The sequence below is a fragment of the Periplaneta americana genome, chromosome 7 (assembly GCF_040183065.1).
Source record: "Periplaneta americana isolate PAMFEO1 chromosome 7, P.americana_PAMFEO1_priV1, whole genome shotgun sequence".
Classification (NCBI taxonomy): Eukaryota; Metazoa; Arthropoda; class Insecta; order Blattodea; family Blattidae; genus Periplaneta; species Periplaneta americana.
Genome location: NC_091123.1, coordinates 99,238,514 through 99,255,857, shown reverse-complemented (window position 1 = coordinate 99,255,857; position 17,344 = coordinate 99,238,514). Strand labels below are relative to the sequence as shown.

General features: G+C 35.0%; 1 protein-coding gene across 1 annotated transcript in view; it reads right to left on the bottom strand.

The window, feature by feature from the left end:
* Positions 1-17,344, bottom strand: part of LOC138702778 (carbonic anhydrase-related protein 10-like) — a 1,183,548-nt gene that overhangs the window by 1,050,370 nt on the left and 115,834 nt on the right. The window contains exon 3 of the mRNA XM_069830077.1: positions 14,623-14,814. Within this exon, the coding sequence (XP_069686178.1) occupies positions 14,623-14,814 (192 nt within the window). The remainder of the gene's footprint in view (positions 1-14,622; positions 14,815-17,344) is intronic.

The window sequence follows — 17,344 nt, the reverse complement described above, 5'->3', positions numbered from 1 at the left end:
CTTAAGATTTTGTTTGTTTATTAGGTAATTCATGTCATCACCACCAGAGACGTAGTGTAGTGCTACAGGGACACCGAAGTAAACAAGAGGAGTTTTGCGTCATGAAATTCGCACGAACGAGGAGTTTTTGTAACAGGAAAGTGAAACTTTAGGATTTAATTTGGTAATAATACACCACATAGATACTACATTGTGCGATAGGTGAGGTAATTCGAAACAAATGGGTGTTTATGACTAGGAAAATGTCCGGTCCGTCCACAGACATCGGAGATACAGTAAACAGGATACGAGTCGTACACGAACGCAGCCCTAGCAAGTCAACAAGGTGGGCTTCGCGATCGCCAGACTTAACCCGCGACCTCTTTGTGTTAGGGCATCGTTTTCCAACCTGTGGTTCGCGAACCCCCAGGGGGTTCGCAAAATATTTCAAGGGGTTCGCCAAAACTTTTCAGTAATGGCGGGTTTCGAGGTTAGGCCTATTATTGTTTTCTTCATTTCTGCGGCATTATCATAATAATAATAGTCTAATTATTATAAAATAATTAATGATAATTTATTATTATTATTATTATTATTATTATTATTATTATTATTATTATTATTAAATTAAATTAACCCTATAATGCGCCTCGTTACATATGTGTAACATCGGGAATTTATCACATTTTTACATTAAATTAATGTTTACTGCGAATGCCGGATTTACAGTTATGTGACAACGTTAGGAATGCATTTGATTTCGCTACAACGGAAATTTAGTCTGCCAGCTTCTTTGTGTTTTAAGAATACTAACAACAGTACCGCGACCCGACTAAGGAATGGTTACATGGCGGTCAGGCATTTGATTTTAGATGTTAATGTGGAATTTCAACAAACATATTTAATTTTGTATTTTCAACAATAGCCTACTTCTTTCCTTGTGGCAAATGCAGCAAGTTGTCAGTTGTGTATCAGAATCGTTTACATTCACATTAAAATGGATAACTGATTGAAAAGTGAAGTTTGAAAGGGAAACAGGGTTTTACAAAATCGCAAGTTAGTGTTGTGTCAACAGGTCATTCAGCTTCTAGTGATGTGTGTCAATCCGACAAAACTGAACCGTGTGTAAAGAAAAGAATGTACGATGATAATTACATTAGGTTTGGATTTTCATATATTATAGGTGTCAAGGACTGTCCAAGACCATTTGTGTTTGTGGCGACATTCTTGCTAACAGTAATATGAAACCTTCTGTACTTAAACGCCATTTAGGAACTAAACACCCCATCCACGTAAACAAATCTGCTGATTTTTTTTACACGAAAAGCTAACGAGTGGAAAAATGATTTAACTACTTTTGTATCCCCTGCAAACAGTGACAATGAGAATGTTCTTGAAGCGTCTTATCGCGTTAGCTACAGAATTGCTAAAACTGCACAACCTCATTCAATAGCTGAAGATATAGTGCGGCCATGTATGAAGGATGTAGTAGAGTGCATGCTTGGAGAATGTTTCACAAAAATTCAATATGGTACCAGTGTCCGACAATACGATCAAACGCCGAATTAAAGACATGGCAAATTATGTCGAAAATGAAATTTTGGAAAGAGTTCGTGCCAGTCCTTCTTTTGCGATTCAACTTGACGAATTGACTGATGTTGCCAATTTAGCCATTTCGTTACTTTCCGTCCGTTATATTAATGGGGAGTCTGTAGAAGAGGAGCTACTATTCTGCAAACCCTTAAAAGATAGAACTACGGGAGGAGAACGCTTCTTGGACATATTGTTGCATTCATAGACAGGCTCTTGTTTCTAAACGCATGCCCAATGAATCGAAATGTGTGTTGGACGATGCAGTGAAAATAATTAATATTATTAAGGCTCGCCCTACAAATTCCCGCATCTTTGCAGTGCTTTGTGAGGAAATGGGAAGCATTTATAAGTGTTTATTGTCTCACACTGAAGTTAGGTGGCTATCTTGAGGTAGAACTATTTCCAGACTTAAAGACGAAGTTTACGTTTTTCTCACCAGCCATGCCTGTCACCAAGCAGAGTGCATGGAAGATGAAATTTGGCTTCAGACTTTAGCTTATTTGGCAGATATTCTCTAAAAAATTAACAGTTTAAACTCATCTCTCAGGGGTCAAATAGGCTATAAACGTTTATATTGTGCAAGACCGTATCGAATCATTCATTAAAAAACTAAATTTTTGGGAAACGTGTTTCAATAGCAATCAAACCGAGTGCTTTGATACCCTTCACGACTTACTGGTGGAAAATCATCTTTCTTTGGATGAAAATGAATAAAGAACATGATTAAAGAATATTAAATTTGAAGGGACTTGGAAAAACCTTCAGAGAATATTTCCCTGCTATGCCAATAGTAACAATTGGATTCGCAATCCCTTCGAAGAGTCAACAATTTAGAATCCACATTAAGCGTAGATGAAAAAGAGCAGCGTCTTGAAATTTCCACTGAATTTCAGTTACAGAAAAGTTATAAATCTTTGTCATTAATTGGTTTTTGGTTGAGTTTAAAGGAGTTCCTATTGTTAGCGAATAAAGCCATAACGGCTTTATTACCTTTTTCATCCACATATTTGTGCGAAAAGTCGTTTTCTTCATAAGCCAATTTAAAAAATAAATACAGAAATAGACTTTGTGCTGAAAGTGATTTGAGACTTTATTTAACTTCTGTGGTTCCTGACTTCAAAGCTCTGTGCCATGGAAAGCAGGCGTAACTTTCTCACTGAATTCCAAGGAAGACGTGAGTAATTACAACGAAACCTTGTATTTATTATTGCAACTAGGCCTACACGTTGCGTAACTTTTTAAGTCATAACTAGAGTAACTATAGGTTTTAACCGTTAAGGGTTAAGTTAATTTAAGGTTATTAAACCTTTGGATTGGAATTAAATTTTATGCATGTCTACTGTAGGCCTATTTATATTTAAACGTCAGTGGTTCACCCAACTCAGATCGTTGTGGAAGGGGTTCGCGAGTCGAAAAAGGTTGGGAACCGCTGTGTTAGGGTATCCAAAGATTTCATATCTGTCACCCCCATGCCACAGAGACGACTCAACACAAAGCAGTGGAATCAATATCAGAAGACATGCTGGCATAAGTCTGGACAGAACTGAAGTACAGTCGCGACATCTAGTCCTGTCACGGAGCTCAACTCGAGATTTCCTAGTATGTACGTAAAACTTGGAAGTCAATGAGTATTTTTATTTGACTTTAATTATGTGTGTGTGTTCCGCCTTTGCTTATGATACAATTAAATGGAGAAACTAATAAATCATATTTTCATTAACGTTTTCGGTACTTATGTACAATCTTCAGATGTATGTATATAATGCTAATTGTTAACCAAGCCTCTGGGTGCATGTGTCGTAAACTTAAATAATCAGTGTTTTTGTGCGTACTGTACTATATCGATGAAGTGTTGCCATGATTGAATAAATAATTACCTAGCTCTTATATACTATTTGTTGGTACAACATACTATTAAAATTAAAAATTAAAAATTAAATGTTTCAGTCAATATTTAAAACACTATTTAAAAACACTGATTAAAACTGTTTAAAACACATAGTTTTTGCATCACTTTAAATATATGAAGTTAGTGATCACTTGTTGTGCGGTGTTTACCGATGTGAAGTTGAATGAGGCAGTTGTGGTGATCTTGTTTTTTAGCGTTGAGCTAGACGTGGTATCGTTGACATGGCTGTGTTTGCTGAAAGTGATGTTGTGGCACTTCTATAATAGTTAATGGTTTTGCTGTAATTTGTACCCATAGATGTATTGTTAAAACTAATTGAAGGTTGTCAAGTCCATGGATTTAGTATCGCCTGGCGTGTCTGTAACAATGATTAAGTATTAATTTATGAATTTGAAATTGAGAATATTTGAAATTGTTAATTTGGAAATTCCTTTAACTGGTGTTGGTTTTGGTTAACTGCTAGGGGTGATGCTTGTTATGTAGGAAAAGTAACTTACAGTTTTACCGCGTGTTGGTCTGCTCGTGCTTGATGCTAGGCTGATACTAAAGCGGTGGGCTTGCTCACAGTATATTTAAGTTGTGTTGTCTGTTACCGGAAGTAGAGGGAGAATCGGTGAGATCTGTGTGTGCGATTGTTTAGGCGGGAATAATTTGAATAAATTGAAAAGTGGATTATTTATGTTAGCTATTTGTTCATTTAGTAGGGGTTTTCCTGAGTTGTGTTCTTTTATGATATGAAATTGTTCAGCTGTTTCTATTGTGGGGTCATTTGTGATTTTTAGTATTTTCAGAGTGTCGTTAATATTTGCGAGTTCGTGGTTTTCATCTATGAGGTGTTGTGCGAATTTAGATCTGTTTCTATTATAAACGAAGTCAGAGGTGTGTTCACGAAATCTTATTTTGAAGTTACGCCGAGTCTGTCCTATATATGTTTTGGTGCAATTTTTGCAGTTTAGCTGGTATATACCGCTGTTTAGGAGGGGTTCATTATTGTTGGTGTTATTAGGAATTATGTTGTTTAGTTTGTTGTTGGTACGATGGGCTATGTTAATATTTTGTTTTTTAAAAAAGTTACTAAGTTTGTTTGAAATCTTGCCTTAATATGTTACACTATGCCATTGTTTTTTGTTTTGTGTTTTCTCGGGTTGTAATGTTGTGAATCTTTTTTATGTAATTTTGTTTTTCTCTTTTGTATTAAGTTGTTAATTAATTGGTTTTCGTATCCATTTTCAGAGGCTATTTGCTTTATATAATTAAGTTCTTTATTGTAATTATCTTTATTTAGCGGTGTTGTGAGTAATCTATCAATGAGGAAACGGAATTTACTAATTTTATGTGTGGTTGGGTGTGTTGAATGTTTTTTATAGCATGTGTGGTTGTTGTTTTCTTCCTGTATATGTTAAATGTAATTGTTGGGGCTGCTATTGTTATATTTAAATCTAGAAAGTTAAGGCTGTTGTTATTGCTTTGTTCTAGTGTGAATTTTATGTTTTGGTGTCATTTGTTAAATTCATCTAGTATTTGACTATCTGTGTTTTGGGTGTTTTCGTATATTATTATTGTATCGTCAACATATCGTGCGTATGTGCTGAAATTGAACTTATTGTTTAGATTATTTATATGTTTGTTTTCGAGGTCTTGTAGGAATATGTTGGCTAAGTATCCAGATAAGGGGTCACCCATGGCTAATCCAGTTGATTGAATGTATATTTTATTATCAAATTAGAAGTAATTTTGTTTTAGTGATGTTTTTAGTAATAGGGTGATTTGTTGAATTATATTGTTATCTAATTGGGCTTCATTCAGTTTTTGAATAATAATGTTAATGGTTTCATTTATTGGTATATTGGTATATAAATTTGTGACATCTAGTGAAAGTATTTTGGTATTGCTCGTGGTTTTGAGTTTTTGGAGTTTTTTTTTATTATTTGTTTTGTGTTGATGATGGTATATTGGTTGTCTTGAATGATGTTATTACTTAAGAATTTGTGTAAGTATTTATTAACTTTGTAATTTGGGGCTTCTCTGCAATTCACTATTGGTCTCATTGTCATTTCTTTTTTATGTGTTTTGGGTAATGATTTTAAATTGGGTGCTTTGGGGTTTTTCATGATGAAGTTTAGGGTTTTATTTTTTGGTATAAAGTCTGGTGCATTTTTATGGCAGTTTTTATTTGTTTTTGGTAAGTTTCTGTGGGGTCTAATTTGATTTCTGTAATCTGGTTGCTAGTGAAAAATGCATTAGTTTTATCTATGTATTCTGTTTTGTTCATCAAGACTACTGCATCATTTTTGTCTGCTTTTATGTGTAGAATGTTGTTGTCTTTTAGTTTTTGTTTTAATTGTTTTAGTTCTTTGTGTTGGCTTTTGGCTATTTTGAACTCTTTTTTAGTGGTTGGGATTTTTACATATTTTGCTATTATTTTAGCGGTGTTGTATTGTAGAAATTCTTTGTTTTCGTGTTCGCTGTTCTGTGTGATATGTTGGGTTTGTATTGCTGTGTTTTCTATTACTTTTCTGATATTATTTGGTGGATAGTTGTGTTTGTATCCATTATTTAGGATGTTTACTTCTTGGGTGTTTAATTTGAGGTTCGTTAAGTTAACTATCCTAATATTAAATGTAGGATAGTTGGATTGTCGTTGTGATTGATTAGTAATTAGGTTATTAAGTTTTTTCTGTAGTGTTTCATATTTGCGTTTCATTATTGTGTTTATTTTCTCTTGACTATGTTGATAAAAATTGTCCCATTGGTTGCCGAGAAATTTTGCTAGTTGTAAATGTAAGTTATAGAGTTTCTTGTTCAGGTAGTTTTTCTTTATGTGTAAGAACTTGATTTCATTTTTCATACGTAATTTCTGGAACTGGTTGTTGGTTATTTGGGCTGGATTTATTAGTTTCTCCATTTAATTGTATGATAAGCAAAGGCGGAACACACACACATAATTAAAGTCAAATTGTGATAGCTTATCGGTGTACCTTCAATATGAAATTCATAAACGCGAGAGTATTTTTATGTTAATACAGTTGTGTTAAGTTCGTCCAGTCATGAATAAGTCAGATTTACTTTTGCATCATTCTTTTTTACTGCCTTTTAAGGGGCCTATGTAGTGATTAGGGAATTAACGTGGCCTCAGTATAGGCCAAAACCATTTTTAGCGAATCCATTTTAAACAAATGTTCTTCTAGAAATTTAAATAAGAGTATAGTCTGACGTCTTAATGTTTTATAAACAAATGTTCTTTAAAAAATTTAAATAATCATGTGCATTTAACAAGTTACGATTTTATAAATATGGACTTTGAAGTAATCAAAATTAACAGAGGACAAAAACATCGAAGTTGACAGTGAAACAGACTATGAGAAATGGAAACTTTTAAACGTTGATATATTAGGGACATTTCGCCAGAACCTCATAAATAAAAACAAACAAAAATTCGTACAGCATTGAAAAGAAAGAAGACAGGTGATTTATTTGAAAAGCCCATAATGTTCATCAGGGTCGAAATTAAAGAAAGGGATAATTTTGAGATTCCTTGTTTGTGAAACTGATACATAGTGGCAGGCACGTTATAGGAAATTTTGTAAAATGCATCCTTCTGTTCTTTCTTCTATCGAAGAAGCCTTATAAATTGCTTCTGCGAAAATGTAGTTACAAACACTGAATAAGAGTTTCTTATGTGGACGACAAGAATTAAATCGTCTTAATAAACTTAAAATAAATATATAACTTTTTTCGCGAATAATGAATGCATATTGTTTCGGCTGACTGTACTTTTAGACTACAAATCATAATTTTGTAACAAATTCTGCATACATTAGTATGTAATGCTTTCAATATTTCTATGGTTACTTGTTTTACCAAATGCTAATACCAAAATATATAACATGTGGTGCTCCCTGAAGAAATTATGTCTCCAAATAATTCTGTGAAAAGCAGTTAATCATTTCAAAGCTTTCATTAGATTACTAAAAAAAACAACACAGTAAAGGGAATAATATATCAAACCTGGACTTCCGTAACAAAGCATCTGAAATTGGACAATGGTTGAAAACGATTTTTAACGGTTTTCCTAGTTATTAGTATCATAGATATCAGATGCTTTTGCAGAACTAACATCAGTGGCTCCCGCTGTTATTGAATATTTTCAATTTTCTGATTATACTTTGAAAAATTATATTGAAACTTCAATATCCCCCACCCCCGAGTTATAGGCTGAAACATCACAATTTCGAACTACACCAACTATAAAAGCAGCAGACTGTTACCACAGTGAACTACAGAATGAATTTTGCAAGACACATCCACCAGTCTTCATGATCATAGATGTATTAAAATAAAACATACACTGCATGGTCCACACCTGTGGAGTAACGGTTAGCGCGTCTGGCCGCGAAACCAGGTGGCCCGGGTTCGATTCCCGGTCGGGGCAAGTTACCTGGTTGAGGTTGTTGAGGTTTTTTCCGGGGTTTTCCCTCGACCCAATATGAGCAAATGCTTGGTAACTTTCGGTGTTGGACCCCGGACTCATTTCACCGGCATTATCACCTTCATCTCATTCAGACGCTAAATAACCTAAGCTGTTGATAAAGTGTCGTAAAATAACCCACTAAAATTACACTGCATGTGAGGTGCTAAAAATGAAAGAAATAGAAATGAGAAGGTTAGTATAAGAAAAAGTGGAATGGACAAACTCGCAAGGAACTACTCTTCTTCAATTAGTATTAATGATAGGCTACACTTCGAACGAGATATTCCATATAGATACAGTAGCTAGTTGATGAGCAAGAGATATCGAGAATAGGTGAGAACAGATTTAAATATTCATTAGATTATTACTATGCGACGAAATAGATAAAATATGTAGGCCTATGCGCTGAATTAAAAATACATAAAGCGCGACGAAATTATTGAAAATTATTGGGAAAAATTTACAAATCAAGAAACTTAAAAATTTGTTGACATTTCACCACTGCAATGTTAGTCAAAGAATATATGAATGGAAAACAGAGAATTATAGGAATGACAGCATTATAAGTAACAAGGAAAGAAAAACTTCTTTATTGTGAACAATATATAATATTGAGAAGTAATTTATATTACCGGACAAAGTAAATTCAGAAATAAGCAAGATAAAAGGAATGTTTGAAGAAGACTGTGTTCTAAATTAGCGAACAGAGATTTTTAGATATATGAACCTAACTGGAATTTAGCAATTTTTCGAATTTAAGATTGAGCTACGAGAGCTACAGAATACAGATATCAGAATGTTTATCTTGTTGAAAAATTGTGGGGAAAAGTACATAAAGTTTAACTTAAATAATTAGAATTTGATAACCTCCAGAAATCTTGTATTTTTTTTTTCATTACAGTATCAACGAAGTATTTATTTATAAAGTTTTACATAAATATGTAATTAATATTGTAATATGTAATCAAATCTTGTATGAATTAGAAGGATATTGATATTTAAAATGTATGTGGAAGTTATTATGGTTGAAACCAAAAAGAATTTTATCTACCCCTTAATTAAAAACTTGCTGCAAATTATAGGCTCAGTCTGTAAAGGTGCGAGAAATATTTTATTTTACTGCGTTCCTTGATATGATGTGAAATAATTAATGCGTAAATTGAAAATAAATTATCTCCTCTGTGTTCTGAATGAAGTATACACCTACTAATTAAAATCATAAACATATTTAAATCTTCCAAATAGTAATTTTAGACGACGTGACTCACTGCAATATGTTATGGGTGTTTATTCATGGTCACCAAAACAGAGATCCTAAACTAAAGAAGTTGATTTATATCTTTCAACAATATTTGGGAGAGGGTAATTCCCTTCACCAAATTATGCGTTTCATTCTTGAAACAATTAACAAAGAACAATAAAGAACGTTTTTCAATGTAAAAATGGTTTCGAGTTTAAGTTTAAATATTATTTGTTCCCAACTAATTGAAGATACTTTATTGTATGGTAGGCCTATTTCTGGAGGTTTTAAATTGATTTAATTATTTAACGTTTGTGGCATATGTGGGTAAAATTTCAGCATGATCCCAAAGATAGCGAAGCTTCTACAATAATACAAAATGGAATCCATCACTGATACTCTGTACAAACAACGTGTTGTAATAGAATTCCTTGTTGCGGAAGAAGAAACAATGATGAATATTCACAATCGTTTGTGTAAAGTCTATGGAAGACCTGCAGTTGACTAGATCACCGTTGGTCGTGGGGAAAAACAGTGAAGGTTTCAGGAAGAGGATTCACAGAGCTCAATGATCTGCCACGGGCAGTTAGCCCTGACATGTTGCAGCATGTTGATGATATCCATTGCTGACGATAGACGCATTACAAGATTTCAACCAGCAAAGAAAGTATGGGTACAATTATTCATGCTGTTGCATATTCAAAGTTGTGTGCGAGATCGGTTTCGAGAAGTCTCATAGTCGAACACAAGTCTCAGATAAAAAACATATCTTATGAATATTGTTGGCACATTTTCAAGCTGGAAATCACGAATCGTAAGAGTTGATGAGATTCGGGCCCATTATATTGAGCCGCAAACTAGAAATTGGCTACGTAACCCACATCCTAGCACAATTTCAGATCAGTAAGCAAATGCGCTAGCGCCTGAGCTACGCCGGTGGCTTTCACTTGAGAAATGAAATTTTTTTTTTAGTGTTTCTTTTCTTGCTTTTTAAAATATCATTATCATCTACCTTTGCAAAGGAGTCTTATTTTATGAATATTATTATTATATTATTAGTCAATCTCTCCTTAGGTTTGAGTATCATTAAATGATTTTTCTTGCCCATGTTTTTATGAGAATATATTATATTAGCTCACTTGGCGTGATATTATCTTTTTCAGCCTTGTAGGAAGTTTGTTCTGTTCGGAGCCTTGGCGTCGTGTCTAAGGCATCCTGCCTAAGACTCGGGGTACGGAAAATTCTCACGAAATTTCGGGCAGCGTGTACGACCAGTGCTCACCCAGCATTATGATGCACTTGGGGAGCTACGAGAGGTCTCAAAATGCGGTTTCGATCGCCAGCTATAACGGCTAGGAGGATTATCTTGCTATCCACCTTCATTCTCCGTTGTGGCTGAGGAGTTAGCTAGTCTAACTCCGAATCCAGCGGTACCGGGTTCGATTCCTGGTGAAGACGAGCTGCCTGGGTGAGGATTTTCGGGGGTTTTCCCTCACTCCTATGGATGAATATCAGGTAACTTTATCAGGCGATTGGAACCCCACTCAACTCCACTTCCTTTCCTCCCCCATCATTCTTTCCTTATCATCCCGTTTCTGGTTTTTCAGATCACTCTACCGGCGACCTCCCGAAGCTGCTGACTCTCTCGACCGGCCTCGTGGAATGTAGTTCAGCGATATTGGATGGCTTCTGCAATAGCACCCGAGGCGGACCTACTCGGGGGAGGAGTTTCGACTAGGACCGACAGGGGACCTTGGGGAAATCTGCCGAAGCAGGAATAGTATATGGGTTCTGTCGGCTGGAGGGACCGGTCGTTAATGGAGTCATGTTGTTAGGGCGGTGCGCGTAGACGATCGGTGGCACGCAACTCATTCCATATCGAGGGTTAGGCAATAGATCTCAATAGGTCGCAGTAATGGGCCATCCGTGCCCTCCTTAGTTAAATTCCATTCCATATCTTCATTCTAGTTGGATGATCATCCACCTCTGCTTCGACATGTAGCCGTGAGGCTAGGAGCCGAATGATCGGTCTAGGCCCTTAAAGGGCTGTGGCCCCATGGATGATGATGATTATTATTATTGTTGTTGTTATTATTATTATTATTATTATTATTATTATTATTATTATTATTATTATTATTTTATGTAGAGGAGATATTACAAATAAGAAATAGGAGTACAAAATATGAAATAGTGTGATATACGACCTGAGACGTGGTGTATTCTAGCGGAAGCATATTACTACGCACTGTCGCACTGATACTCTCTTTCTCGGAAATGTCTTTGTTTGTAGTTAGAAGCTGAACTGTTGTAACTGTCTGTGATCTGTGGTTGAAACGCTCATTATTATTGCGTTTTTGAGGGAAGTAACATTTTAGCGGTAAGTTTTTTTCTTGAATATACATTGTTATTCCTCAAAGTTAGAAAGATTAATTATATATTGTTTTAAAGAGGAAGAATCTATGTTTGTATGTTTAATTTATTTCGGTTTTAAATTATGATATGATTTGAGGTTATGACTTACATCATTGCATCACAAATATGAAATACTAGCAGAACGAATAGAAGTATTGGTATTACATCTCTATATGCTGTTTTCTGCTTCGTTAGTATTATTGGCACTTGTAGAAGGTGGGAAAATCTCACCTTCCAACAAACTTAGAAAACAGTGGAATGAAAAGGCAATGCAAGAAGCCACACAACAGATTGGAGAAAAGACGTGGGAGACGATTCATCTGGATTCAGTATAACGGTTGGAAAAACACTAATGAAAATGATGAATGCTTGTTCTGTGCTTTTCTTAGTAGAGATCATTTTGACTTTGCAATTTTGTTAATCTTGAAACTTGTTAATAGGATTTCATATTTTGTGCCTTCATTTTTATTAAGGAAATATGTTAGATTTTGAGGCAATTATTTTTTTTTTCAAACATTTTATAATATCTTACGAACTTTTAAGTCCGGTATACCATTCACAGAGACACTCAGCAATAAACAAGACGACACTTTACGATCAGTATTCAAAACATGTAGGTTCCAAAACGAAAAAAAACAAAATTGTATTCCATATTTGTAACACTTCCTCTAGAAAGTTTATTCTTGTCAATTGACCTGAAGCCACGGATCCAATAAGCTTTATATGAAAGTATTAATTACTGTCATAACAATGTGATTTCTAGCTATGTCTTTAATAATATAATATATTAGTTAAGAGCAGGCTTAAGTTCCGAGACAATTTAAGAATGAAGTGACGTTACAGTGGAACGGAGTACAGATGGAATGAGGTGGCGCATTGAGTTTTGTTTATATGTGCGTTAGTGTACAATCCGGTTCGTGATCAGAGGTACAGTATCCTTCCGTCTCTCCCTACGATACGAACTCAGGCTACCACATTGCATTTTCAATTCATAGTGAACAGGTTTTTCGAACTAGTGCAAGTATGTACATGGTTGTTCATTGTAATTTTTTACGTTCACTAGATTATTATTACTATTAACGGTAGAATATAACGAAACACATTGGCGTTGTTGTTTAGATTCACAGTATGTCTGTCTACTATGTTCAAGGAACTCTAACGTCAAGTTGTGCGTACATTGGTTGCTAAAGTGTTTCGGATCCTAAGCCTGGTTATGAGGTTTCTTGTTTTTTTTTTTTTTTCAATTTATATTTTGTTCATTGTTCTATATACATTTTTAACATTATCACTAATTAACTTTACAACTTCTTTCCTGTATTAACTTTTGATAAAATTATCTAGCTGAGACTAGTTTCGAAGTGACATTCTTCATTAGGATTTGGACTGAAGAATATTACATCGAAACTAGTCTCAGTCAGGTAATTCTCTAAGACGTTAACACCGGAAAGAAGTTGTAAAGCTAATTAGTAATTCTTTTTTTCTATTTCAGTTTCCAAATTTTTATGATCTATATAATTCATAATACAACAGCTCATAATATATTTATTTGTTCCTTAATTATTATATTTTCAATTTAAATATCCTTAGTTATCATATTCTTCAACAATGAATCATTTAAGTTGTTATGAAATGCATTATACAGTGTACGGATAAATGACATTTAAGCTATTTATGACATGATTAGACATGTGGTCAGAAGATACATGTTAAGGCAGGGAACCATGTGTCGGAAATGCGTAATTGCAGTGCATAATCGTAAATATCATAACGGGAAACCGTATTTTGATTCAGGGCGAACGGAAATAAGGTTAGCTGTTCATAGACTATATTGATGTGACGTCATATTTGACGCGTCCCACAGCATTTTGTTTGTGCCGAAATTGAAGTTCTATTCATGATTCAAAACTAGATCTGATAGACTGTTTGCATTGCATTATAGTGATAAAGACTAATACTACAATGATGTTTCCTGCAATTTATATTATTTATTCATTTATTTAATTCATTTATTTTCACTGCGTAGAGTTAAGAACATAAGTCTTCTTTCCACTCAACCAATATAAAAATTCGTAGCAAATAGTCTATACATAACAGCAACACACAAAACAATGGAATAATAGTAATTACAATAATAATATGATGGTAATAATAATAATAATAATAATAATAATAATAATAATAATAATAATAATAATAATAATAATACATAATAGTACGACAATATATAGGTGTGTTTCATTACATGCAATTCCAAGATTAAAACAATTTCAATTTAATATTAAGACTTTGTATCAAATAAATTACATTTGAAAACGAAGGACAATTAATATAATGAAAATAAAAATCATATTCCACAAAAAAATATAGACTATATTTGAAGGAAAATCATATTCTAGAGACGAAAACAATTCTTCTTGACAATCTACTTTTGAAAGTACGGCAATCTGAAGCCCCTTTATACACTGTTTACAAAATAACTAAGCTATACTATTATGGCATAAAATACCTTTCACAAGAATACACAACACTGTACATAATAATGTAAATAATGTTTGATCAATATGGGCCTACATTCTTTACCATAGCGTAATTAGTGAAAATAGCGTATTCTAGTGTACAGTTTAAATAATGCAGATTGTAAATATTAGTGAAATATATTGTTAAATTGGTCCATGTTTTGTTCTGCCTAACTTGACGAAACATGAGTCGCGTGAGCAGACATACGCACTTGGCTTGCTACATGCACGCACACTTCTGCTACAGCAAAAACTCCAGACATGTTTCAATAATGCTAAAAAAATACTTTTCAAAGAATTATACCCGGAAGCATAAAGAATAAGGAGCCTACACTATTTGCAGATAAACAACACGCAATTATTAGATCAATGTGTATATAAAGAAGAAGAATGTTGTACAACTATCGACCATCAATGGTATTGTCGCCGCGGTCTCATGTTTAACATTCGGCTAACAGAGAAAAATAATCAATTTAATGCGTTACGTCTCTCCACTTACCTCTCCAGGAAAAGAATATCCGTGGATGCGGTGCTCTGATCCCTGGTGATTATCCGTGCCGTAGTGAATATAAATCTCTTCGAACTGGTAGCGGTAGGCGAGGGGACCACCGGAAATGTTGACATGATGTTTGGTGTCCTTGTCCACGCGGAACACTAGGGTCTGCCCCGTATTGTGTAGGGTCCCGCTCACCTGTAAAAATATCAGATTTTGTCACAGGAACTGTATGTCAGAAATTTCAATATCAGTACCTGAACAAACACCACAATAACGACAACAATCAAAGTAACTACCGTCACTATCAATACCTTGACCACGATAGGATCATAATCACAACTACAAGCAACCCTATAATACTGCCATTATTCACTATAACTAACACCATCATATCCCCAACAACTATCATCCCCAACAGTACCATACCTTGTTGTACTTTCCACCTATGTCACAATATTGGTATCGTAAAATATGCGATCTAGAACAGTCTATAATATACTCTACAGAGTGTTCAGAAGTTGAAACATTGCTACTTTATACCGAAGCATTTCCTTTTACACAATTCAAGAGATACACGTTCCTTTCGCATATAACTTCATGGCTTCCAAAACTGATCATGATAAATTAACTGAATTTAGTCACTACATTTTTAACAATTACATTTCCGATGACGCTGTATTTCCTCTTAAATTACGGGGTTATGAAAATGTTGTCGATTGGAAAGAAACTTGAAACACAGTTCAATCACTTGAGACGGTTCCTCGTATAGGATAAGGAGGTTTTGATTAGATTAGTATTTCGTGTTAATATTCTCATATGGATAGTAAGTATGGGGCGTGTAAATAAGTTTCAGAATGTGAGACGGAAGTAACAGGTGGACAGGAAGGCCGAAGGAAAGCTAGGCGGACAGGAAACATGTGTCCAGGCGTGGAGTTGACTGATGAGGGAATGTATGGACTTTGCCTGCGGGTGATCAGTAAGATGACGCCAAGCCAGGTTCCAAAAGAGATGATCTGGTATATGTCAGAGAATTGTCAGAACCCCGGAAGTAAGGGGATGTTCTAGTTAACGAACAATTTTTGAAGAACGCGTCTTAAGTGACGTAAGTGTAATCATGGCCAATCAGGATTCTTAATAGAGACACGTGATATATAGATAGGAGGGCGAAATTGTATGTTTGGTGGTTGAAAGTAGAGGATAGATTTGGCAGATAGACAGAAGGCAGATAGACAGTGTTCGGAGAGGTCGCACTCCACATATTCTCGGCAAACCTAACTCGGAAGTATAACAATTTACGGACTTAGAATTTTTTTAGTGGGTGTAGTAAGAAGTCGTGTGTTGTATCATTATTATAAGCCTGAATTCTTTTCTCATCATTATTATTACATTCGGAATAAATTGTCATCAAGTTATCAACTCTCCGTTATATTACTGGTGTTTTACAGTACAAAAGATATAATTACGTGAGCTCAGAAATTAGTTTACCAACTTGCAGGAAGTGAGAGCGAGATATTATACACTTGGACGCGCATTTCTGCTAATCTGAAACGAACACTTAATAATAATAATAAACGTTCTCATAGTTCTTACCAACAACTTCTGGTGTGCGCCTACATCATTTCAACCTACGAGCACGTCTCCCAAACCCCATGTCCCGACCGTTTTGCAGCTGACCTGGGACCTCATCCTCTACCGGAGTAATCTCGAGGAGGCTGGCGCCCAAAATTAATCAGTGTACATAGTTAATTATTGACATCGACGTGCCTCCTTGAGATCCTTTCCATATATGACGGAGCTGGCAGCCGAGGGCAAGGAAAGGCGTCGTGGACAACTACGATCGACCACCGGCGACCGCTACATATTTTGGCGCCCCAACGAAGCAACCGCCACATATTTGGCGTCACAACGTGGTGCCAACCACTTCACACTACACTACAAATTCAATGCATTTTTCTATCATAGTCATCCGAACATCTTAAAATGGATCAGCACTATATTGCAATTTCAAGTATAAATCCACTTGAAGAACCGAAGCAGTCAGCAAAACGTTTCCGTTAGGAAGAATAAACAGACAAAAAGTAAATACCAATATATTGGACACGGGTGTCAGCTATACTTATAGAAAGAAATATGTAGGTTTTATTTCGTCAAAAGAGCCTCACATTCAAATAAAACAGACGTGTTCACGGCGGGCATTTTGCACTCTGGGCCTCCGGTGCACTAGTCGGGAGTGCGCTGGAAACCTGTAGGCCTACAGGTAGACAGTGTCGCGCACTCAAATCTAGCGTAACCAAGCAGTAACATCTCTGGCGGTTTCTAAAATTGATAGCTCTACCGATACGGAACCGGTATTAATTTATTGTTCCTTCATTCACTCATATTCATTAATTCATTTACTTATTTATTACTCAGTTACTTATGTAGTTACCGGATTCTTTATTTATTAACTTTTTTCTTCTTCTTTCTTCTCTTTATTTACTCCTCCCTTTTCATGTCTTTTTTCTTTCTATGTTTGGTTATTTTTCTATTTATTCCTTTCTTTCTTTCTTTATTTATTATTTATGGACTTAAACTTAATAATTACAATTGTTGCACCTATAGTGATTCACAAACAACCCTCAAATCTATAGATAATAAGTTTAACTTAAATCCTCTGGCAGTGGAAATCAGAAGAAATGTAATACATTGCGACAAACACATTTGCTTGTCATGGGTGCGAGGACAC